The following is a 25,735-nucleotide window of genomic DNA, read 5'->3' on the forward strand; positions in this document are numbered from 1 at the left end:
AAAAGAGGTGATTTAGCAGTAATAATTGGCCAAAATGAAACCTGGATTTTTAAAAATGTCATGCAGACACAGACGCAAGCAGATTTAGCAGAGGTTCATATAAAATGGCAATAGATTTACTGTAAAAATCCAACAAAAAGCAAATAAACAGACAATATTAATGCTCCGCCTATAAAAACACAATTAAAAGCCAGGGCCTTTTCTGTCCGCTGCCAAATAATTTATTATGTGTAAGATGAAAAGAACAGGAAACACACACGCAAACACAGGTTGTGTGTATGGAAACAGCCTGATGGCTGAGGTGAATTTGAACAGCAAAGTATACTCAAGGTCAGAGTTATTTACCAGAATTAGAACAAACACGCAGAATCAACAGCATGTGGAAGAGACTGACAACACACTCCAAAGCATGCACACACAAATACACACGGGCCATTTACAGGCTGCTGAGGACAACAAGCATGAATACAGGCAGACACTGGCCTTCGCTATATACAGTAGATAATAGTGGGCTGAGGTTGGACGGACTCAGCTGGCACAAAGAGGTAAATTAACTCATTATAGATGGTCCAAATGAACAAAAATACGGCACAACCTTGAGAAGCTTTTCAGCGAAATAAAAGCAGAGAGAGCCAGGCTGAGGAATAAAAGCAAAACCGGGCGGGAAAAGGGTCTCATTTGAGGCTGGAGAGGAGATGGGCTGTTTATGTTCTGTGCAATTGTGAAGGATCTTTGTATTTTCATGATCATCAAATGTGGCGCTAATGAACTTGTTGAAAGGGTGAAAAATGCATCAATGCATTGATGCTGCTTCAATGGCAATAAGATGAAAAAGGAAGAACAACTAAATATATTTATAATTTTAAAAAAGGGAAGAAAGGAACAAAAATCAAAAGGTCCAAGAAGAACACAGTCTGAACAGTCTCCGCCCGTACTGAAGAGTTCAAAGTTATATTTAGTATCTTAAAATTCCAAATACAAAATCTGGCTGCTTGTTTTTAGGTCCAAGTAAAACACAGAATCACACAAAGATTCTGCTCTAAATCTCTTTCTTGGTCTGTTGGGTAAAGACTTACTAATGTTGGGTTTAGTATTACTGGGTGTTCATTTAAAGCTACACATTTTAAATAAACCGTACATACTAATGTTGAATGCAAAAAGAAATGTAGGAGAAAATATTTAGCAGTAATTAAAACAATAGATTTCCCTTTTCTTCTGGACTTCAATTTGAAGGGATTTATAGGGATATTTCACCTTTACTCGCTTCTATAATGTTTGTTTTTGTTTCATATTGCCTTTTTACCTGAATTCCTGGATGTAAATAGCATTCAGATGTGAAATAGAAAAACAAGATTGGTTTTATTCCCTATTGTAAGCTCTTCAATCAAGGATTCTGTATAGGACAAATATTCAAGAGACAACTTTAAAGTGATGTTCCCAACAGTGCTATTTATATTGAGTGCAAAGAAAGTTGATCTCCGTGGTTACCTGATACGCACGAGCGAAGTATAATAGCCAGGAGAGGACAAGAAAAGTCCTTTTTTCTGAACAAAACAACAAAAACATCTATTTTTAAAGTTCAGTAACTGACCACACAACAAAAGTTCACCCACCATTAAATGCAGTGTGACTGTGGTTCTGCACAACAGGCTCAACGGGACCCATCAGGCCGGGGAAGCCGTCAAACGAGCGATTGGGTGACTGATCCTGAAACACGGAGAGCAGAAAAACATCGTCAAAAATAAAGCAAAGCAAATAAATCAAGCAAATTGCAGCATTTCTACACATTTGGTTGTTCCAACTAAATTCCATTTCCTTGATCTAAACCTCTCCTCATGCGTGTGAGGGTCTGCATCTTTCCAGTGGAGTAGGTTTTCTTGGAACGCAACAGCATTTCACCTCAGAGAGGCCGGAACAGTCAAAATATGCATTCATTATAATGGCAGCTGGAAGTTTAGCCTCCAGAAACAATCGCAATGTTTAAAAATAAACCGACCTTTCACATTTACTGCACAGATCATGTGATGTGATAAACATCCGATTTGATTACTGGATGAAAACACCACCGAAGTGCCACAATAAACCAAAGGGTGAAGCTGTGTGTGCAAAGGTTTGCATGTACATTTCTCAGAGCTGTGCGAGTTGAATCATCTAAAAGGCAAAGGAAAAAAGCGTCTCCCCCTCACAAAGAGAAGAGAGCTGAGTGAAGAACTCTCACATGCACACAAAAGAACCTCGCAGAATGTGAAAAGCTGAAGGGTAAATGCTCCTTTGCTGCTGCTGCTGGTGAGCCTGGTGTCAAGTACAGGTGGGCTGTGCCAATACCAGCATCAGATATTAATAAGAATAAAGAGATATATTGCTTAAAGGATTTGTTTGGATTCCTTGCTTGAAGTGCTTTACTTTAGTTTTCCTTTGCAACAGATGCTGAGTTGGACTCAATCTTGGCAACTTTCAGGATTGATGCTGAATGAATTCATATGAGGAATATTGACTTCCTTTGTGATTCCAGGAACCCCGATGTTACCTTCATAACCCTCAGTACAACCAGCTGGATGGTCCCTCTGGTGTTCCCCTCCTGGGACATGGAGCGGCGAAGTGTCTCCATGGCCTGATGGTTGGAGCAGCCCAGCAGAGACTCGCCGTTTACCGCCACCAGCTGGTCGTTGACGCACAACCGTCCGTCCTGCCAACGCACAAATAAAGGGGATCACACCGTCGCTGTAACAGGTGATGATCATTGTTGTTGGTTTGTATATGTTTGCACCAGCAGATCAGAACCCTGAACACAGTCAGGACCACCATTGGCTCCCCCTGACGGACTGCTGCTTCAACATGCCCCCGCCTCTGGACTTGGTCTCCTTTGGCTCTAAGGTCGGTGTTTCTGTTTTTAACCGCTCAACCTTTTTGCTGTTGCCACACTTTTACCTTTGCTCATTCTGACAATATTTGGTCACCTTGTACGCAGCGCCTCCGTGGATAATGGATTTGATGAAGATCCCCAGGTCCTCCCCGGTCTCCCTGGACTTGTTTCCTTTGAGGCTGATGCCCAGCCCCGCCGAGCCGCTGTCATTAAGAGGCACCTCGAACGTGAGCTGCTCCTTTCCGTTCTCGGGAACAAAGCCCGGCACGCAGGACACTTCGTCCTTCTGGGAGTAGGAGAGACAGTAATGGGGGTAGAGGTGGAGAAAGAGACGTTGATGAGGAAGAGAGGAAGCAGAACGTAACTCACTGGGCTTGAATGGCCTCCAGAAGTGAAACAAAAAAGCTTTTCCATTTGAGAGGACCCATCAGGGGAGAATTGTTGCCTAAATCTCTCTTAGTGGGAAAAAAAAATGCAGCCAGTCTATTTTTCTTTGGGGTGGGGGAAGGCTAGAAGAAAAAAATCCATTTGGACCATCTGCTTTCATATACACATCTTTTTTTTCCCCTCCTTTCAGCCAAGCAATATCAGTAAAATGACCTCTACATTTTCAAGAGGTAATTGGAGAATACAGCAAACACAGAGGTACACAGACACGGCGAGAGCGGAGAGAAAACAGAGAGGCAGGAACGACTGAGATGGAGAAAAGAAAACCAAAGACCATATGGATAAAAATGACTATTATTAACACACTGGGATGGCGAAAAAACCCCACTAGATTATCAACAAGGAGCTATGACAGCAATGATTAAGAGTGAGACGGAGTGAGGCGATAAAAGGACCAGACGACAAAGGAAGCGAGCGGCTCCCGCCAGATGAAAGTGTGAAACTGCACACTGGGAGAGGCAGAACCGTTGCACAGCATATGGGTACGACTTTTTTCCAGCCGGAATGACAACTAAAACCTTTTCATCAAGAATAACATGCAGGCTCAAACGCTGAGATCTGAGAAGAGCAACGCCGCTGACAGCAATCATTCAATCATCAAAAAGCCCAAACTATAATATTTAATGAATAGACACACTTGATTAACTTGTATTTGATTAACACTAAAAAGAAGCACTGGAGTAGTGTGAGTGGCTGAAAAAGGTTAAAGCAACATTCCTAAAATGAAAACGGACACCATGACATGCACATAGCATCTATCCAAGGAGACAAAATTTTAATGTCTTTCTGAATCTCCTTTGCTGTGTGGCCTCAAGAATCGTCTGTTTTATAGCCAAATGAAAAGGTTAGTGTATCAAAACCTGAATTCATCACAAAACAAAGTCATTTCAACACGAATCGTTCTGCAACAATCAGGTATCGTTTGTCTTATTTGGTGGTTGTGCACAGATTGCGTCCTGGCGTGTGCGTTTGTAATTGCATGGGTCAGCAGTGTCAGGTTTAGACACTGTTTGTCTGCAGGGATTGTAGGTTTAACAGCGCTAAGCCGACAGAAAGTCATCCGCACTGCAAAAAACTGTTTTCCTGGCTGGAAAAACTCCCATCAACCCAACTGCTCGGACCTGATAGAAGCTTTACAACTTGGAATTATCATTCCAATTATTTTAAATGGCAAAAATTGTTAGCAGATTTTGGTAAATACGTTATTTAAGAAGGTTGGAGATCCGAATGAGGCATGATTGGTGTGTGTGTGGAGGGGGGGAGGGTTTAATCCACCTGCACTTTCTGGCATCCTCATTCAATGTATTCCGTTCTGTGAACGTCCTATTTATTTTCATACACTTAGCATGGGACAGATCCACGAAGAATCATCCAAGAATGGATGATTTTTCTGTTCCAAGCTTCATGATCAGAACCAGAAACTGCAAAATGAAACAAACCCTATTTCCTGTCACAGTTTGAGGCCCACACACAGACACACACACGACTAGAAATAGCTAAACACCAACTGCACATCACCTGCAGCTGTTTCAGAAAAGATCTCGTAGCCGCTGGAATACGTGCTAGTAGAAAGGCGGCTTGGTTTTTGTCATGATTACTAAAGCACCAACAGACACAGTAACATTATTAGATACAGCTGCCACGCCAGTAAACTTCTACTGTTTCCATGATACAAAAAAAGAGTTAAAATGTATGAATCTCCTAACTGACCTCAACCACTGACTGCAATTGAATGCAGGCTCCTCCTGCTGAGCATTAGAGACATATATGCAGCACAAGCCTGTCTGCTCCTCCTGCGTAACACATGCATATTTTCAAGGCTACAAGTGGCCGTGTGTGGTCACGCTGTAATATGGGGTCTGCGGTGAGCGCTGTGCAGCCTTCTGTTCGTGTGCCCAACCTCTCCACATGAATGCCCTGGCAAGAGTTTGCAAGTCAAAGCCATTTTATTGCACGTACTAAACTAGGAATATTCTAAATATCAAGACGTCTAGGTCTTCTAAAGTCTTGAAACAGATGTGGTAACAAGGAGCAGAAGCAAAAACCATCGAAATTTACCAAAAAAAACCCAAAAAACCCAAGAACAGTTGGGTTGAGGTCACTGGAGAAAAACATTAAGGAAAAATGGTGTCCTTAATATTTCTAATAGTGATTTTCTGGCTATTTCATCATAAAGTTTCTTCACAACTGTAAACACAACTACAGAAGTACGTAAAGGAAAATAGGGCTCATTAACATTTCATCTTGACTTGTGTGCTGAGTTTATTTCAACGGTCAATGAGGGTTTTACAGATGCATTTAGTCCATGACGCGATCAGCCAGTCCATGATGGCAGAAGATTATATGGAAGAACAGTGAAAGTAGAAGGGTGACAGTTATTTAAAGCAAGGGTGATGATGGAGGGAGCAGTGAAAGAAGGAACATGAACAGGAGTTATTCATTTCAATTTAGTTCGACAAGATGATTAGACTTGGTTTGTTCAGTTTTAAATAAGGAAGCAAAAGTAGCATCTGTTTCTAGTTAAACAAAAAGGATTTTAATAATGTTGATAGATGCTTTAAAGGGGAAAAAATCAATCATATTATTTCAGTTGTTCTAACAATAGTGCCAGGATTCTGCCTCCAACATGGGAGTGACCTGGTTATCTCATTAAACATTAAACAAAACAATGGTCACATTAATAAAACACATTTTAGCTGGGCTTAATGATCACTCAAACTGTCAAACGTTTATGACAATCTAAGCCTGAGAAGTGGATTCTTGTGGGAGGGAGGCTGGGTGGGTGTGTGCTGGTCAATAATAAAACTGTCTTTATCGGTTTGATGCATCTGATCCTTCCACTTAATCTGATGGGTGTCACAGGAGCTGATGCACCTTCAATAAACAGCAGAGACGGAGACGTGACACCTCTCTGCTGCTCTCCACTGGGACAATGGCAGCTCCTGCAGAGTCACCGAGCTGCCAAGGTGTTGTGTGTGTGGGTGTGTGTGAGTGTGTTGCAGATCTCTATGGGTATACCAGATGGGGGATTTACTGTAGTGATTCTGTGAGGTCACATTGGTGACAGTATCACTGAGACATTGTCACACACCCACACACACACAATTGGTCAACAGACTGCTAAGAGATGCGTGCGCATACACAACCCCGTCACCGATGAGGGATAATCAGACTGTAGAGACTGTTTAATAAAGTTGTGCGGCTTTGAATGTCTTCCGTCACCAGCTGCTGACTTTTCCCTGATTCAACGCATGTGTCCGTGTGTGTGTGTGTGTGTGTGTGGGTGTGTGTGAGTGTGTTGCAGGTCTCTATGGGTATACCAGATGGGGGATTTACTGTAGTGATTCTGTGAGGTCACATTGGTGACAGTATCACTGAGACATTGTCACACACCCACACACACACAATTGGTCAACAGACTGCTAAGAGATGCGTGCGCATACACAACCCCGTCACCGATGAGGGATAATCAGACTGTAGAGACTGTTTAATAAAGTTGTGCGGCTTTGAATGTCTTCCGTCACCAGCTGCTGACTTTTCCCTGATTCAACGCATGTGTCCGTGTGTGTGTGTGTGTGTGTGTGTGTATGGAAGGAGCATCTGGTGCTGAGAAGAACGCTTCCTGATGGTGTGAGATGAAAAAAAGCTTGAAATAAGCACTCGCATTATACATTTCTTGCATGGAACGGCGCACCTTTACGTCATATTTCAAATGTGGGATGAGCGAGACAGACGTTGACAGCTACGTCAGCTAAATAAGTTATGTGACGTCATCGCGGCGCAACAATTTAAATCCAATCGATGAGGAACAGGAACGTGGCACAGAAGGAGCTCTGAGGCGTGGCTGGGCCATCTATTAAAACAGGAACGGGAACGGGAACGGCTGTAAATCAACTCCTCGTCACAGATTATGACCTGGAGAAAACGCCAACGCAACCTCGTGTCCAGCTGCTCTCGACCGACGCTTTTCCACCGTCCACGTGGTTATGGTGGTACAAAAGCACGCTGTAATAAACTAGACCTCGGGAGGAATTAAGAGTCTATGGAAGAACAATGTCTGAGAGAGAAAGACAGTGTTAAGTGTGAAATATCTACGGCAAAAAGAGCATCCTTGTTTCAAACATTAGTCGGCTATAGCAGCCAACTCAGCAGGCGTATGCTTGTTTGTGAGTGAGTATAACAGTTGAGAAGAAGGACTTTCATTGTTAGGGTGAGTGATTGTGTGAGGAGTGTAGGCACAAAATGCCTTCAGAGCCAACGCAGCAGGTGGACGTATACGTGGTATAATGTGGAGCTCGTCCGAGTACGTCTTCATGTCAAAGAAACAGTGAATTTGTCTGGGTGTGTGTGCGCAACGACAAAGGATGAGCCCAAGTGCGTTCACACACGTCCCCGACGTCGCGCGTTTGTGCCGCAGTGAGCGCAGACATTAGTCGACGGCACCAGATGGCGGGCTAAAATGAGACGTCGGAAGAGGGGGGAGGAGAAGATAGACAAGATCCTTCCATCATTTCATCATCATCCTTCTTCTGCTTCCTCTCAGAGACAGGCTGCCATAAACTATGTAATCGCTCCTCACATCAGAAAAACCTAGTCTGCTAAAACGTTAGCCTAACGCGGTTAACACTGTCCATGTGCGCCCCAAAACTAGCCAGAAGTGATTACAGATGCCACAAATGACCTCATTTTTAAGGGGTTCAATATATAGATTTCAAGTTATCCTTGGATATGTGATATGAAATTTGATACAATGACAACACATATTGAAATAAATCTCTGGGCACCACTGCTACGACAAAACCGTTTTGATTGAAGGTGGCGGACAGGAAAAATACATTAAGCCAAAAGATACAATGTGTTAATGTGACTTAATTTTAAACTCATACAGATTTCAAACTACTTACGACTTCACACTCACACACACACTCACACTCACACACACACACACATCCATCCGTCCTCCCGGCACATTTTCCTCAAAAAGTTTATAGAAATATTAACTCATAGGTGTTGTTTGTGTAATAAAATCTGCATTTTTGTACTGTATATGAATAAACGTGTATAATTTCTGGATTACAGAGCGCACCTGATTAAAAGCCGGATAATCTAAGAAAAGACAGAAGGAAAGAAAATCAATTTTGTACTTATACAAGCCGCACCGGATTTTAAGCCGCAGGTATCCCACGTAGTAATATGAAAACTTAGATCAAAAACATTCAGTACCGGTAGATGTTTTTATTACCGTAAGAGACACTGCGGCCGCCTGCTCTCTGTGTGTTGACCCAGTCTTTCAGAACGTTTTCAAGCTGCGATGTTTACGTCTAAAAGCTTTTGTCGTCTTTTTCCTTTGGATCAGTTCTTCAGGCGGGCGTCTCCACCTTCTCCCCATTGATTACCGTAATGCCAAGATTACGCGCGGCAGCTCGATTTCCTTCTTCAACCGCCAGAGTGATCGCTTTTAACTTAAAAGTTACATCATATGCTTTTCTTCTAGTATTTTCCATGTTGATGAGGGTTAGTAAAAATGACTGATTCACAATAGTTGTGATAGTGCGCCACGAACAAAAAACATAAATAAGCCGCACCGTAGAATAAGCCGCAGTGTTTAAAGTGTAGAAAAAAGTAGCGGCTTATAGTCCGAAAATTACGGTAACTTTTTTGACACGTTTCAGATTTCGATCAGATTTCTTGACACAGACTGACATTGGTTCTTCCTAACTGTGATGTTTAAGAGCATTGGCATTGGTTCTTCCAAACCTGGCTGAATATAAATGATAAGCTGTCAGTTCAAGCAAGAATAAATCTTCATACACACGTACAGCAACTGGGCTGGAATCATGTGATCAAGGCGAGCTAAGCGTGTCTGTGCGAAACTGTGGATTATCCATGTAATTTATCAAGTTTCACACTAAACTGCAAATGAAGAGTCAGATCATCCATTTTTCACACTCATTCTTCACTTCTGGGCCAGCGCCTCGTTAGTCTGCCTTTGGAAAAAATGTATCTATACATGTTTTTCAGACACATCTGTTCCATTTTGCTCACTCATAAATTAACATTTTCATTCATGTAAAAACAGCAGAGATGCCAGCTCTGATATTAATGAGTGTGATGGGAGATTTCTCAGCAGTATCCATCCTTAAGGACACATAATCACAAGCTCAAAAGACAACTTTCTGACAAGTAGCCTGCAATCGGTTGGTAAAATGCGATAAATAATTAAAGGGCCTTTAAGAGGGCAAAACAGGGCTTCCTCCAATGTTGTCCTCTTTTATTCACACTAAACACAGAAGACTCTCAACACCACGCTACGATGTGATTTTAGCAAGGTCGTTTTCATTATTACCAAGAGCCCTGATGAAAAAGACATTGAGTAAATCACGTTCAACAAACTGTCTCAAAGCACAGACATTTAAACACTCGGTCCATTTGCTTCTGCTGTTATTTCCTATCTAGTCCACCTAAGAAAACACTGAGCCCTGATCTGTTTCCACAAACAACAAGGTCATGCATGTTGTCCAACCACAGTAAAGCCATTTAAAGTTATAATACCTATACCTAATAGGGAAAGATACAATTAAAAGATGTTCAAACACACATCACACAGAGTACTGCAAGCATACATCTATAATTATACACAAAGACAGAAGTGTCCTTGAATCCTTTCACTGTTAAGCTGCCCCGCAGAGACAAACTCAGGAACAAAACTTTACCTTCGGGACACATTTGAGTGGGAGGTTTCTATAGAGGACAATGCACAAATAGTTTTCCTAATGTGAAAGTGTCAGACTAAATGAACATGCACGTGAATGGCATGAGACCAAATGAAGAGTGGTTTCCTGACTGGGAGGGATGTCTTTGTCTTGGAGCCACGCTGGCTAATTGTTTGAAAACTACAGCTAAAGTTAGAGGCCACATAATTATGATACATCAGAATATAAGAAAAAAAAACAGGTGGCATTGAGCCTAACCTGTTTGGTTCAGCAGACTTGATGCAGACTAAACAAGAGTAGAGAAACTGCCTGAAAAGGAGGGTTTATTGCCAAAAAACATCTGAGAAATGATCCTTCTGCTCATAAAAGTACAGGTTCTCTCCCAAAATGCCAAGCATATGAGAGGGTAAACAGTCTTTATGTTATTATCTATCAAACTAAGCTGAAAAGGAAAAGAGGAAACAGATTTTCCAGCGAGAAAAGCTTTCAGAGTCACTCTAAACTCAAGGTAAAATTACAACAATTCCGTTGGAAACGACACCGTTTGTGCATCTGAAGCTTTCAGAGAGGTTGTTGATTTCAGTTACTTTGCTTCTTCACCTGCATCTCCAAGTTTATTTAATCATTTTTTAATAGGACACTGATCATCCTGCTGCTGGAAGTTGATCGGCCTCCACTGTTCCTGACATGAAAAGAATTTCCAAAGGGAAAATTAAGCACACTTCCAAACCTCCTCAGGAAACCACAGTCAGTGAAAGCGGAAAGATACACAAAGGAAAAGGAGACATTAAACCAAAGCACGAACAATAAACCTGAGTTGGAAATAAATACCAAGAAATGGGTGAAGAGGCAACAAGGATGTGAATAAAGATACTGTGTGATATATTTTAATAGTGTGGGCTCCTAAAATAGTTGAACATAATGCAGTTTTAATTATTCTGATATTTTTTCCCCACTGAATTTTGACATTAAGTTTGTAAGCATTAACTGATGATGGATTTTCTTATTTGGAATTATTTTCGGAGGCTGAGTTGAGAGCTACAGCGTAGGCCAAACGGGTATTAAACTTGATATCTGATGTGAGAGAAAGAAAAAGAACTTGTGTTTTGAAGTAAACAGAAAAGGGGAAAATTATATGTTGAATTATATGGTGATCGTGCAGAGAAACTAGAGGAAAAATAATAGAAGAATGAAGAGAATGGATCGATGAAATCAGTTTTATTGTTCAAAACACTGTTAAAATCCAGCAGAAGCAACCTGGCAGAGCAACACTGCCACATCATATTCCAGGCATCATTAGAAAGTGCTGAGCAGCAGGAATTAGGAAAAAAAAAACCCTTTCTTTTAAAAGGAGAAGCTTTAGATTGACATCTTAATAAACAAATGCTGCATTTAAGGTTCATGTGTCATAAAAGCAGCGTTCCTACAGGCTACTGAGGTGTGCATCATCAGGTCAGGTCTGTTGATCAAACCAGACATTAAGAAATTAGATGAACCTGAAGTTTGTCTTCACCTCTCTGTTGGTTTAAAAAAACCACACACAAACCTATTAAACCAGAAAGTCTTTTCCTCCCGGCTGACACAACAGAACGTGGTGAATGGTTCTTACCATCTCTCGGGGTAGGAACATGTCCTCCTGCCGGAGCACCACCAGGCACACACTCTCTCCCTGCCGGGTGCTGCGCAGCATACACACCAGGTCTTCCTGGCTCACGCCTGTGACGTCGATGCCGTTGACCTAAACACATCACCATTAAGGCTTTTCGTCACCACCACGGCGCTCGGCCTCATATGCCTCAGCGGCTCTTTACCTCCAGGATGCGGTCTCCTGACTGCAGGCGTCCATCTTTGACCGCAGCTCCACGTGGCAGAATGTTTTTGACAAGAATGGGGCCTGGGCCGTGGAGCGACGAGTCTCTGGTAACCACGGTAAAACCAAGACCCTCCGAGCCTGCACACGCATTAACGTGAACACAAAGGTGAGAATCAACCGCTAGCAATCATTTTTCACCTAAATATCCAGTGTTGCTGTGTACCCGGTATTTGTATTTTTCCTCCCAACAGGAAAACCACACGTCCATTCACTCAAACACACACACACACACACACACAGATTTAAAACCACTCTTGAGAACGTCGCCTCGGTGTTGTTGACTCAGCTCCACACTGCGATTATGTGTGGTTTAAACCTTTGAGCTATAACTGGTGCTGCCGTATCTGCAGGTGTGAAGGCTTTAAAAAAGGGTTCAGGTACGGAGCAGCGAGGAAGAACAAGAGAGGAGCAGAGACGAGGAAAAAGGTTACGGAGGTAGTGAGTGCAACCCAGCGGAAACGGAGAGTCGATGTTCTGGAAAAAGAAGTGAAATATTCTAATAATAATCAGCGAGAGGCACATGCGGACACAAAAGGGCCAGAAAGCGCTCATAAACACGCATGCATGAACAGAAAAAAGAAGGAGAGACTGGCTGGGTGTGTTTTATAGACTTCATTTAGCCTGGTCTCTTTAGCAGAGCCAAGTCAGCAGTTTTGTCCAGTATGAATTCATATCAGCAGAAATGAACAGATCAATAAAGACTTAATAGACCCTGAAGAGAGGGAATTAGGAAGATGGAGAGAGGAAGGGCGAAAAGGAGAGCCAGCCAAGAAACAGGGAAAGGAAGCATGGAAAAAAAGCAGAACGCTGGATAGACAGAAAAGAAGATATAGGGGTTAAAACTCAGACCACTGAACAGACATTAAAGTTAAGTATGAGTCTTAATCTAACCTTAAACACAACATGCCAACTCATTTCAGAAATAACCCAAATAACTACAGTAGACATTTTGGAACTGATATATTTAAAGTGTGTGCCTTCAAACACGGCAGGTCACACAAATGGATACATCACAGCAGCTTTTGAATCACTTGTTCATAGCGTTAGCTGCTGTTGTAAATAAATGTTTGTCTTTTGAAGCATCGGTGTGTCTGTTTTCACCACTATTGGACTTTCCAGGGAAACTTGGACCGACCACCTACTGGTATGATATTCTGTAGCTGTCCATAGCCAATGCTACGCTACAATAAATGCTCTGTATATGATATTTACCATGCAAAGGGGATTATAATGGAAATAATTCTCAAAAAACAGTATTATTCATTCACCTTTCTTAAGATCGATCCTGAGCTTCCTTCCTCCTTTCTTATTAGACACGAGACAGGAGAGGGCTGGGTTTTTCTTCATTAGGGGACTCTCACATCTGGCCTTAGGAGACTTTAGACAGAAGGTACAACAAAAATGAGGTTGAGTATTTGAAACTATTAAATATGTCTGTGTAGATTCTCAATCATCCAGCTCATTGTATCCAAGGTAGTTTTCTATGTCAACTGAAGAGAGAAGAAACCCAGTCCAGTTGACATAGAAAACTAAATTCTGATTATATATGATAACATAGTAAATATTTGAGATATGACTTATTTTAATTGTGAGGGAATTTAGGGGAATAATCAGAATTAAGTGGAAATGAATGCTAATCGAAATGTGCTACTACATCTAATCTACAGATAAACAGATGGCTCGTTCACTTGCATGCAACAAAATAAAGCCATTAAAAAGTAACAATAGTTTGCTGGGTTTGTCACACTGTTCCTCTAAACAACACTAGGAAAGGAGAAAGGCAGAAATTAGCTTAAAAAACTACAGATTTGGTCCAGATTCTCCATTCTGGGAGGGTTCAAACTCATAATTCCATAGGATAAGAGAGACTTTCTCATGGTTTATGATATGGTTTATACTGGCAGGAAGGCATCTCACACTAAGAGCAGTTTCCATGGCAGCAACCTCCTCAGCCATGCGCACAGCTGGACTCTCAGATGGCTTAAAGTTGGGTTTAGCTTTGACGGGTGGCGGCAGGTCTTTAGTCTTGGTGGCGCGGGGGCTGCTGTCAGGACCAGTCCCGTTTCCAAACAGTTGACCAATCAGACTCTTCTCATAGCGCTCCCTGGTGGAGGAGGGAACTACTTCAAGACGAACCGTTGGGGAATGCATTGCTTGCCGGAACACTTCCTGAGCCCTGAGAGAGTGATGGAACATAAAAACAGAGGAGTAAAATACTGCTGCAGAGAAATTGTAGAAAAACCTGTTTTTAGTGTCTATTTTCTATTCATTTTCTCATTTATTGGGTAAAAGATCATTTGCTTTCATCCAAATCACATGATCCTTAAATTAGTAAATTACTTAATATCAAGTTATTTTAAGTTTATTAGAGTCACCATTATGTCAGACACAATTGACCTACACATTATTCACCTTAGATAACCGGCAAAGAAGATCCAATTTATTCAGATTTTATTAGATTATAATCCTATTATTTCCATCCTAGATTACATTGCATGTGTGGAGTTGGTGTTTCTGTGAATGAACAGTGGGCTTCATAGGGGAAAGACAGATGCATTAATATAGTGTAAGAGAAAGATTCATGACTCATGAGATACATAAGGATTTGGAAACATATTGTGCCAGCGAACATCTAAATAAAAAGCACACTTTTAACTCAGAGGTGACTCAATGCCTGCTGTGAATACACAACAACCAAAATGCTTGACAATAATTATTTAAATGCAGCTCCAAGTGGCAAGTTAGAATTCAATAAAAAAGAAATGTTGTCCATGTGTCTGGAGAATGGAGAATAGAAGCCGCCGCTTTAGCTCCAAACAAGATTTACATATTAACATCCTCAATCGTTTGCGTCACAGCCTGTTAGATGACATTTTGAGAGATGATTTACTGTTGTAAGACCACAATGTTTAATAATTATAAACTAAGTATGAAGCTATCCTTTTTGCCCATTATTAGACTACATATAATGGCAAATTTGTGCAGAAGAGATATTCTAATGAAGCCTTAATAAAGCTTCCAGGATGGGACAATGGAGGTGTGTTTATGTGTGTCACTCACATGGATCTGTGGACTTTCGGTGGCCTACTTCTAAATATCACACTGGACAGTACACGTCTCAAAAGAGAATATCAGTCTTTGCAGGACAATACTGGCAATCGTGTGTGTGTGTGTGTGTGTGTGTGTGTGTGTGCGCGTGCGTGTGTGTGTGTGCGTGTGCGTGTGCGTGTGTAAGGACTATGCACTCACAAGGAGCAGAGGATTGTTTGTGACCTACTTATACAGTATGGCAATATTATACTGGCCACTGCACATCTGAACGTGTTACATTTGCCACTGTAGAACAATATTGGCTGTGTGTGTTTGTGTGTGTGTGTGTGAGAGAGAGAGAGACAGAGAGAGAGAGAGACTATGGCCATGTTTCAGAACAATTGATGCTATCCATGCAGTAGTGATAATCCATTTACCTACAATACAGCATAAAAACCTCACGTGTAATCTCATTACCACACTGACAGCTGGACAGCTGCTATTGTGCAGACTTTACAGACTGAAACGTGCTGTAATCATTAAAACATCCAAATCACCGCCTATAATCATTTTTACAGGTGTGCCTTTTGTCATTATAATGCGCAACAATCACATTAACTCCCCTAAACACATTGATGTTAATGTATTCTTCTTTCACATGTTTATTTGTCATCTGAAAAACACTGAAAGGGACGCTCTAACTAACGCCGATGGTGCTGGACTCGATTTTCTGTTGCTGTCTCACAGCGGTGTTACACTGACAGGAAGTAAAAGCAACAGGAGACGAACATGGAGAAGAGGCAGGTCAGACATGACACAGTGAGCACGAGCCTTTTACTCACTGGCTGAAGGTCTTGTCCATCAGATCGATGTTGTTAATCTTGACAATGCACTCGTCCTCTTGAAACAAGCCCTCTTTTCTTGAACGACTCTCTTCCTCAACACCTCGGATGTAGAGACCCAGAGATCTGACAGGGCAACAACACATTAGTACACAGGCCTAGGCTGGAGGCTGGCATTCCTGCTGGAGCACATCAGAAACCTTCCATACTGGTAACTCAGACATGTCAGATGTGTCCCTAAAACGTCCCCTAAGTGCTTGTACTGTATGATGGACATTAAATTGCTAAAAAGATAACCTGAAAGTAGAGAGTTTGCAAAGGGGAGATATTAAGGCTGATTGTTGGACAAAGACAATATGAGAGACATGGAAAGGTGGTGTGAACCCTACAAAGGTGAGCAAATATTTTACAGTTAAAGACACTAAGCAGAGTCAGGAGTTCAATATCTATAGGTCAGGTCAGTTCAGCTGCAATAAGGTGGAGCCAGGTTCAAGAGGAGAAGGTAAACATAGTAAACGGCAGTAAGGGATGAAGAGGGCAGGAAATGACAGGGAAAAGGAGAAAGAGATAAGAAATATGAATGGAGTTTAACAGGGTCAGTTACGTCATGATAAGAAAAACAAAAATCAAAACAGATTTGCTTAATAATCCAAAGTCTACCACTCAACTGTCTCAAAAGTCTGTCATGGCTCTTCCTTTATCTTCTTTATTAATCTCAATATGTTTATGTGACTGGCAGTAAATAACCATGGATGGGTGAAGAAATCCCCACCGCATTTCCACAATATAATAAAATGTGTGAATGTTCATAAGCACATTCGTGTACATCCACACACACTCACCGTCCACTGAGGGAAGAGCAGTAAGGGACCACGTGGATTCCCAATGGACTGTCCTCACCCAGGATCTCAACCATTCTAGTCAGGCTATGCACGCATGCGTGAACACCCAAAAGAAAGCACAAGAAAAGAAAATACATTGAAATATTAGTACAAGTTCAATATGATTACAACACTGGTACAAGTCCAATGCAAGTACAGCCACTTTCTCTGAGAATTTCTCTGCCTGTGTTATTTAGTGATGAATGCCGAGTTTAAAAAACTCACTTCAGAGATGATGGAGTGACAGAAGAGAAACCATAACGACAAACATAAAGAAACAGGTAACACGCAGATCCCAGAAGAGTTGCTAACCTCAAGTGGGCGAGCATCTCGCGGTCTTGTTTACCATCTGTTCTATTGAGAAAAAGTTGAACAGGAGGCAAAGCCATCGATTTACAGGATAGCCTACGTTCTGACACGCTGTTATGGTCATGAGCTGACCAGAATAAGATAAAACAGCTTTCTTCCAAAGACAGACTAGGCTCATCCTTAAAGATGGAATGAGAAGGCCAGACATCCAGAAGGCACTCAGGTTAGATCCCATCTAGCCCTGGATCGCCTGAATCATCTCCTGGAGCACCTAGCTTGGAAGGAAGGGGGGTTCTGGGCTACCACATTGACATTTCCCCTGCGACCTGGACCAGAATTAACATCCAAAAACAGCAGGCCATGTGATCCTCCACACAGAAAAACAAATATGTGAATAAACACAGTCAAGAAGTTCTGAAGACTGATTAAACACTGCTTCTTCTGTCATACACCCTTTGCATTACTGGTGTATCTAATTCATCTCTATCAGTGTCTCTTTCGTTCTCTCAACATGTTTAGCTCAGATTATTCAAGCACATCTGCATTCATATTCTGTTTGTCTTTTATTGTGTGCATGCTGAAGTGTTTGTTTGTTTGATTAGTTTATCTATCTGAGCACAGCCATTAATCCTCTCCTGACCTTCTCTCTGCTCCCAGTGTGTGTTGCAAGTGAGTCTGTCTGAACTTAGTTCTCTCTCTCTCTCTCACACACATATTTTGTCTCCTCCTCTCTCTAGACCACCCATCCCTCCCTAATTCCCCTGAACTGATAACAGTCCAGATGCTGATAAACTCCAAAGAGAGGCTGTGGATGATGGTGGGTAGCAGCAGGGGAAACAAGCAAAGTGCAAAACAAGTTCTCCAAAACTCTCGCTCTCCGTCTTTAGCCCTCTCTCTCTCCATCAAATCAGACACGCAAATAATGCCGTGTCCTCATCATTCAGCAATTTTAAATTAATCCAGACAATGGGAAGCAGGGGACTGGGAGAGGAAAGAGAAGGGAGGAAAGCAAAAAGAGAGGGGAGGGCATTTGTGAAAGGGATGGGGAGTCTAGTAGGGGTAAGAGAATGCCGAAGAATAGAAAAACAGGCTGCAGCAAGGAGAGAAAATGGGAGTGGTGATAATGGAACAAGAAATGTAAAATCATAAAAGTAGATTACTGGTTACATGAATAGATTGAAACTGAATTTTCTCGTAACTGTAAGTTCTTGTTGAAACAAAGCGTTCGGTCAAATGCACAAGCTGTTGGGTCTGGTCTGTGCAAGCGTTCCAGAGTCTTTGTCATTGAATTACAGAAAACAACCACAAATATTATGTCATATCACATCAAATCTGCTAGATGGCCAATGTAAATTGGCAAAACACCTAGAATTACATTCCAGAAAAAATAAAATAAAATCAGCAAATCTTTAGAGCAGTATGAGAAGTCTGTAAAATCAGTGCTGCAAGATCATGTAAACTAGTAAACGTGCCCTTTATAGGAGGATAATAGACAAAGTGAATTAATGTCACAAATCTGGCCACTTGCCTATTATCAGTTTGTACTGAACATTATTACTGAATGTTTTGTGTCAAAAGAAACATGTGTAGAAAAACAGAGGAAGAAAAGGCTAAATGGTAAAAGAGGTGAAGTAGAAGTGAGTCAGGGAAATAGCAGGAAGAGAGGAGGATGATGAAGTGCATTAATTAGATGGAGTAAATGAACAGCAATAATGAAATAAAAACCTCCACTCCTTCCTCTGTCCCTTCGTGCAGCTGTGCCTCTGATCTATAACACACAAATACACACACACACACGCACACACTCAGTCCATGTGTGCCTTTTTAAACAACGTTCGCATTAAATATTCGTCAGGCTGCCGCAGAATGAAGTGGGGGTGAGAGGAAATGGGTGAGACTTGAAAACAGAGGGAGCGCGGCAAGAACACAAGAGGGAGAGATGGATAGATAGAGAGCCAGAGAGGTGGGAGAGAAGGCGAGAGATGAAGAGAGCAGGTGTTCTCTTTATCCACCTGCCACTTCACTGATCCTCACTATGAAAGACAGAAACACAGAGGAGAAACCACAAAAAAGGAAGAGGTGCATAATCAAACCACTTTTCTGCTCACTACATTTCTCCCTCTTCCTGTTTGCCGTGTTCCTCGCTCACTTACTGTTCCTGCTCTGTGTGATGGTCTTCAAAGCAACAGATATGTCAGAGGGAATGATGGGGGGGGGGCAGCAAAAGAACAATAAGACATAATAAGTCTGTAATAGTTAGTGAAGGGAAAATTGCACATCACAGATTTTGGGATGTGATGAAGCGGCGTTGTGGTGACTGCTAAGCGTGTGAAAGATTCCACTGATTGTGTTTTAATGGACGACCGCAGAAATTTGAGATTGGAATGCCAATACAGAGACTTAATCTGACCATCTGTGCCAGATGCACAAGCGCTCCATTATCTTCATACTCCTCTAAACATGAATACAGAACTTTCCCAGGCAAAAACTTTCACCGTCCTGAGAAAAATGAGGCCGAAATGAGTTTAGTATTCACTCAATCGTCCTGTAATGGAGAAATAAAGGCGGAAACAATTGATGCCAGGCTGCCAGCCCGACTGGATCACCCTTCAGCCTTAATTTTCCCAGGAGATTTGGTGGCAGGTGGCAGACCAAATTGCAAAATGAAAGCGAAGTTTACGGGGAACCAATCTAAAAGTCTATGGTCTCATTATTCTCAAGTCATTACTTTGTGCATTAACTTCATGATAGTATGTTAAAGGGAAAAAATCTTAGAAAAATAGAACCACAAAAGAAGGCAACGCACCCCAGCTTCCCATATTCACAACAGGGATCCTCAATGTTGATAAATAGAAGTCTCGCTCTTTCAGCATAATTTATGAAATAAACTCACTTAACCCTGGAAACTTTATTTCATATCCCGTGTCATGTGCATCCTGTCGGAACCCATTTACCTTTTCACCCCCGTCTTTGAAAACAACGATATAACTGTGCTATTCTTCACAAAGAGATATAATATGCTCACAATGCTTTTTCAATAAGCCCATTCTCAGTAAATCTGTTTGCCTGTGTAAAAGGCACACTTGGAATCGAAGATAACGAGTTTTCGGGGTGTCGTGCTGCGTGGTTAAAATATGAAGAGACATTACTGTATTTATAAGTGGTAGCTTTGCATTTAAAGACACACACGGAGGTGGCTGGAGCCTGGACTTAAACACACACACCAGCAGATGCACACTCACACATACACTTACACAAATGTGCATTTTACTGTTCTGATATTTATTACCACATTTCCCCACTCGTTTTGGACATTTTGGCAATTTCAAGGGTCGTTTCCTCGGCGACTACATAGAAACCATTACATCACTTTTACATTACTCACAGTTGAGATGGCTTGTGGGTGTCAGGATGTGCGTACAAGAGAGATGCGCAAAAAATAAAGGAAAGAATATGCCGAATGTAGGTGTTATGAAAGCCATCGCACTGTAGGGTAACATATAATACAGTCGGTCCTATAAGTCCCTTTTATTTGAATGATCGCGATTTGTTTGTTTATTTACTTAAATACCTACTACATTTGACTTACATAGGTGGTTTATAAAACTGAGTAAATGCTCTAATCTCACTCTAATGTCTATGAATCAAGTAACTCCCTATCTCCTCTTTCCCTCAACGACAAATTTATGTTTGTATTTCTAAATCGATTTGAAGTAATTGCACACCCATGTTGACCCGCTGATTTAAAAAACTCCAGAGCGATGATGTATCCGTTCAGTCAGGTCAGTGTCGTCAGGCCAAGCAGCACATTAATCACTGATGTAATATGATGTAATCTCCATCTGACCTGTTCTCTGCCTTTGTTTCACATTTCTTGTGTAATTGCAGGGAAGCTTTGATTTGTTCCATGAACTAATCATTCTATTTGTCTTTTGTAGAGTCTGATTATTAGCTATACCAGGACCACTAACTTTTATCCCTGGGTTCAGAAAAACAGAATTTCTCTGTGTGAAAGCTAAATCCTCCAAAGAGAGGCAACATTTTCACCTTATTCTTTTCTGTGCAGATGTTTATAATCGCCTGCGCTTCAGTGTTGCTCCATCTACTGTAATCCTCCATTTCAGGACTCAATGTTAATAGTTTTGAAAGTCTATCAAAACGGTAGGTGCTAGTGGGTTTCTGTCAAGGCAGATTTCAGGGTAACTTAATTCCTGAATATTACAGAAGATGAGCACTACAATATTAACCCTAATAACCTTACATGGAGCAATTTCCTGTTTTGATAGGACAATATTATTGGTTCTGCACGATATGCAAAAACCTTCAGGCCTGGAGGAAGAGTATATTTCTTAGAGTTATATTTCTTATGGTTGCTGTGGCTTTGCGTGTGAATGGCCATCCTCTGTGTTAGGTTGCGCGAGCCTTTCGTGTTTCCTCCCGTCCTACCAAAATAAGCAGTCATGTAAATGCTTTAGAGGCTCATAGAAGATACTTAATTAAGCAGCTCTCATTAGCATATGCCTCTGTGATGTTTCTGTGGGGCTTGCTTGCAAAAAAAAAAAAAGAAAAAGAAAATAGATGCAAGTTTGTTTGCAGCTATCCATTTCCAGGCCATGCGTGTATGGTAGTTTAAACTTGTTAGTGTGCATGCTGGAGACCCTGACCCTGTTTTGGAAGTCTTTTGTAGTGAGCTAATGAAGGAGCTTCGTTACACTAAATATATCTGTAAGGTCCTTCATCTACAGCATAATTCAGCTTTCAGAGACAGAAAGTAGGGCAGAAACATCAATAAACAAACACACAAAACATCTTTCCTGATATACACACAGCAGATGTACTAACCTTCCACTGGTGGGTTTGACTAAGGGTCGATCCACCCCTGCTGTCCGCTCCATGGTAGGACTGGCTGCCTGTGCAACAGAATACACATAAGGTCTTTCTGTTATTGACCAGTGAAGGACAAAACACCAAGAGCAGAACAGCACAACACCATGATGAGAAAATACTAAAACAAGACAGAAAAACCTGAATACCAAATGAGAAAATATGTGAATTGATGACTGAAGGGTTGAATGGAGGGGCAGCTAAAGTGATTGATGAATGCTGCACAGACCGCAATTAATATGTGAAGCCAAGAACACAATGTTATAATAGGTAATAAATAACACTGTCAATGGGCAACAATGAGAAGCACAGATGAGGGGAGAAAGATTGTCCATGATTGTCCATAACGGGGGTAATAATTACTTTAAAAACTGATACAGGACCCTCGTTTCTCGTTTGTTTGTGACACAGGGTGGTGAGTTCTACAGAGACAACATAACCTCCTGAGCAGTATAGCCTAATGAATCATTTAGCACTCAAAATGTGACTCGTACATTTCTGCTATATGATTAATGCACATGTGTGATTCTGAACTGGTAAACTGACAAAGAAAGGGACTGGAAAGTCTTTACAAAAGCAAGTTCTGATATAGGCACTTACAGTAATATAGCTGCTATAATTCAATGGCACAGTGATTTCAGGAAAAACAGGGTTTGATTTTCTTCTTTCACTTTCTGGCTGTAGCCAATAACAATTAATGTTCCCAGGCTGCAGTTTCCTTCTGGGCAAAATTACATTTCCTCCAATACTGTGAAGGATGTTTATTCTTTCTATCAGCAAAAAAGAAATCACATAATCACCATTTACATATCTGTTTTCTGGAATACATGGAGACGTGTAGGCTCTGGCGTGCATTGAAAGCATATGTTTGGATGTGCACATGTGGACAAACATACACAGGTCAATACGTAATGGGCCTTTGAAATGACCTTTCACCTCTGACCTCTCACCCTACTGACATATGACCTGTTCCACCTGTCAGAAAAGAAGAGAAGGAAGGAAGGAGTGAGCAGAGAACCTGAGATTAACAGATTAACAAAGATGAAGAGAAAAATGTGCCAGAGGAGCGAGGGGTGATGTAAAAGTAGCTGGTGAGTAAGATCAAACACAAACTGATTTATGGGGGGGGGGGTTATGTAAAATGAGACTGAATAGTGAATGACAGATTTCAGATACTGTAACAATATAATATTGGGATTTTGTGGCTGGATATCAATTAGTCTGGCCACGCTGCAGATGCTGTCATGCGAGCTTAATTACAGCAGGATGACAGGTAGCATTAATTATTCTAACCTCTGTCATAATAACAGATACTCATACATTAATTGGAAAGTCTTTGGTACTTAATTTAATGTCGCTTTTAATAACAGTGTCTTTCAGACACTTTTTTTGGAGACTGGGACATTAATTATAGGCCAGGAACATATGTTGGATATCAAAGGGTCACTTTGAACAAGCAAATGAATATGAACAGATAAATGAGTCTCAAATGACTCATAGCTAAATCTTAGTATTTATCTTACAAAATCAAAGATACAATATAATAAATCTGACACTTTTGTGCCTTCCTTAACTACTGTTTTAAAAGGCTTAAAAGAGCAGGTTGAAATTTTACAAAAATACATATTTTTTCTAAATTGTGCCTTGTTTCTCCACTCAGGTTAGACATCTAAAAGTAGGCTATGCTCGTTTGTACCAATTACCAATGGCACATAAAGAAAATAATCATCTTGAACTTAAGCCTTAAAATATGAACTTCATAATTAAAAGTTGAACTTTAATCAGCACAAGATTATAACAAATGTCTGATCAATAAAACTGTTTTATTTTTTCATTTATCTTAGAAACATAATATTGACTGAGTAACTTTGAGAACAAAATCAATTATGTATTAATTAAAAGGTAAAGATTAGAAATAAATTCAGGAGAAATGCATGAGAAAAATGAACACATTAGTCTGTCTACCCTGGACAGCTCGATCAATACTTGGGAGCGTAAAAAGCACTCCAAAAACTGCATAAATGAGAAGAATTTACATCTTAACTCAATGATGGATAATCCCACCATGGATAACAATGCTTATAATAAATGGGTTGCAAGTGTTTAGTCTTTCTGGTGCAATTTAATAATTACTAAAAGTGGATAAAAACGGTGAACTCTAAGTGATATTACTAATTTACTGAATAACCAATCAGGCTAAGTGTTCTGTGAAAACACTGCCAAAGCTAGTCTGATAAATTATTATTAATGCATTCTTGAAGTTTTGCTGCGTGTGTGAATGTCTGGATGTGTGTGTGTGTGCGTGTGTGAAGGCTGAAAATCCCACAGTAATCGATCTTAAATTATCTAGTAGCAAATGTAGCATTCTGCGCTGACACACAGCATGCGATCCATTCATGAACCGATGCCAGAAATATACAGATATACTGAGAAAACATTTCTATATACAGTAGATCGATATCTATATGTATATCTATCCATCTCTCCAGACAGACGGACGGACGGACGGACAGATAGATCGATCATATGGAATTGACTTAATACACACACATATCTTCAAAGTCAATAAATGGTACTGCATGGATGTGGGTTTTAGATGTTTTAGTACATGTTTACAATGTGCAGTATATTACAGGATGAATAGTGCCTACAACAATTACAACCACTTCAGAGTTTGAACTCTTTTAAAACACCTCTCCAGCCTATCCTCTATTACCTTGACAACCATGTGAGGTGCAATTATGATTTCCCTGGCAAATTCCAAGTCTAATATAGGTACCTATTTCATAAATGTTACCTGGCAAAGAATAAATCATTCTTGTTTGATTAATGTGTTGTTAAGCTGCAAATCCAATGTGTGTGTGTGTGTGTGTGTGTGTGTGTGTGTGTGTGTGTGTGTGTGTGTGTGTGTGTGTGTGCTTCTCAAAAAGCGTGCCTGGCATTCAGGATGGAAGTGGTAAGCCTGTAGGGGCGGATTCAAATTAAATAAAATAGAGGGGCAAAGAGTGAGAGAAAAGACTGAGGGAGAAGAAAGACAGGAGAATTACTGCAGGAGAGTACTTTCTTACCCTCAACACACTCTCCGAAAGGCCAAGTGACAATTTGAACAATTACCCAGGCCCATTACCTCTATCTGAACATGGCTGTTTAAAGAGACAGACCTATGAGCTCTAGTGTGTGTGTGTGTGTCTATCTGTGTGCTACCATGGCGACAAAGACAGTGATGGGTGAGGACAAAGAACCTCGGGAAAATAATTTCTGTATTTACAGTGGACAGACAGTCATTTAGCACTTGAATACTCAGGTTGTAGCTGCAGTCGAGCAGGTGTGAGAGAAACACACAGCTATAAGGAAGATCTGAGGGGCTGATGGACATAAAAGGGACAGAAAAAATGGGACCAAAACACTTTTGGCACTTATGTGGTAATAGCTGGACTCAACCATGTCATTTAGAGATGTCTACTGTGAGCTCTCGATTTATCTTTTGAACTCCTAAGGAAAGAAGCTGTTCTCAAGAGACATCTTGATGGTTATTGATGAAGTAATAATTTAGCGATCTCATTTGAGACAGGTGACAAAATGAATTGATTTAAGATGTGACTCAAGAAATACATATGATTACAATTATTATTATATTTAATTTGAGTGGATGTTAGCAGCTTTACTAAAACTTGTAGATATTATATCTGCACCAAATGACATGATGATATATATGATAAAGGAAGAAAAGACCAAATTGGATTTAATTTAATAGTGTAAGACCAATGTTTGAAGAAAGTTTCATTCTAATTTAATGCTCTTATTCAAAAGTTGCAGTAATGCGGGAGACATTATCTTCAAGCATGCACTCTATAATATAGGGCATTAATGAATGCACAAAACTGTAATTCTCT

At 40.8% G+C, this 25,735-nt stretch overlaps 1 protein-coding gene across 12 annotated transcripts in view; it reads right to left on the minus strand.

The window, feature by feature from the left end:
* The window catches only part of pard3bb (par-3 family cell polarity regulator beta b), a 119,164-nt gene that overhangs the window by 69,227 nt on the left and 24,202 nt on the right, over positions 1-25,735 (minus strand). For all 12 annotated transcript variants that reach the window (XM_057035261.1, XM_057035233.1, XM_057035270.1 and 9 more), the window contains exons 6-15: positions 21,801-21,868; positions 16,611-16,694; positions 15,769-15,894; positions 13,814-14,072; positions 13,165-13,273; positions 11,835-11,974; positions 11,633-11,761; positions 2,958-3,149; positions 2,528-2,686; positions 1,614-1,707 (exon numbers count right to left, since the gene is read on the minus strand). In XM_057035261.1, coding sequence (XP_056891241.1) covers positions 1,614-1,707; positions 2,528-2,686; positions 2,958-3,149; positions 11,633-11,761; positions 11,835-11,974; positions 13,165-13,273; positions 13,814-14,072; positions 15,769-15,894; positions 16,611-16,694; positions 21,801-21,868 — 1,360 coding nt within the window. The remainder of the gene's footprint in view (positions 1-1,613; positions 1,708-2,527; positions 2,687-2,957; positions 3,150-11,632; positions 11,762-11,834; positions 11,975-13,164; positions 13,274-13,813; positions 14,073-15,768; positions 15,895-16,610; positions 16,695-21,800; positions 21,869-25,735) is intronic.

The sequence above is a fragment of the Takifugu flavidus genome, chromosome 1, assembly GCF_003711565.1.
Source record: "Takifugu flavidus isolate HTHZ2018 chromosome 1, ASM371156v2, whole genome shotgun sequence".
In the NCBI taxonomy this organism is placed as follows: Eukaryota; Metazoa; Chordata; class Actinopteri; order Tetraodontiformes; family Tetraodontidae; genus Takifugu; species Takifugu flavidus.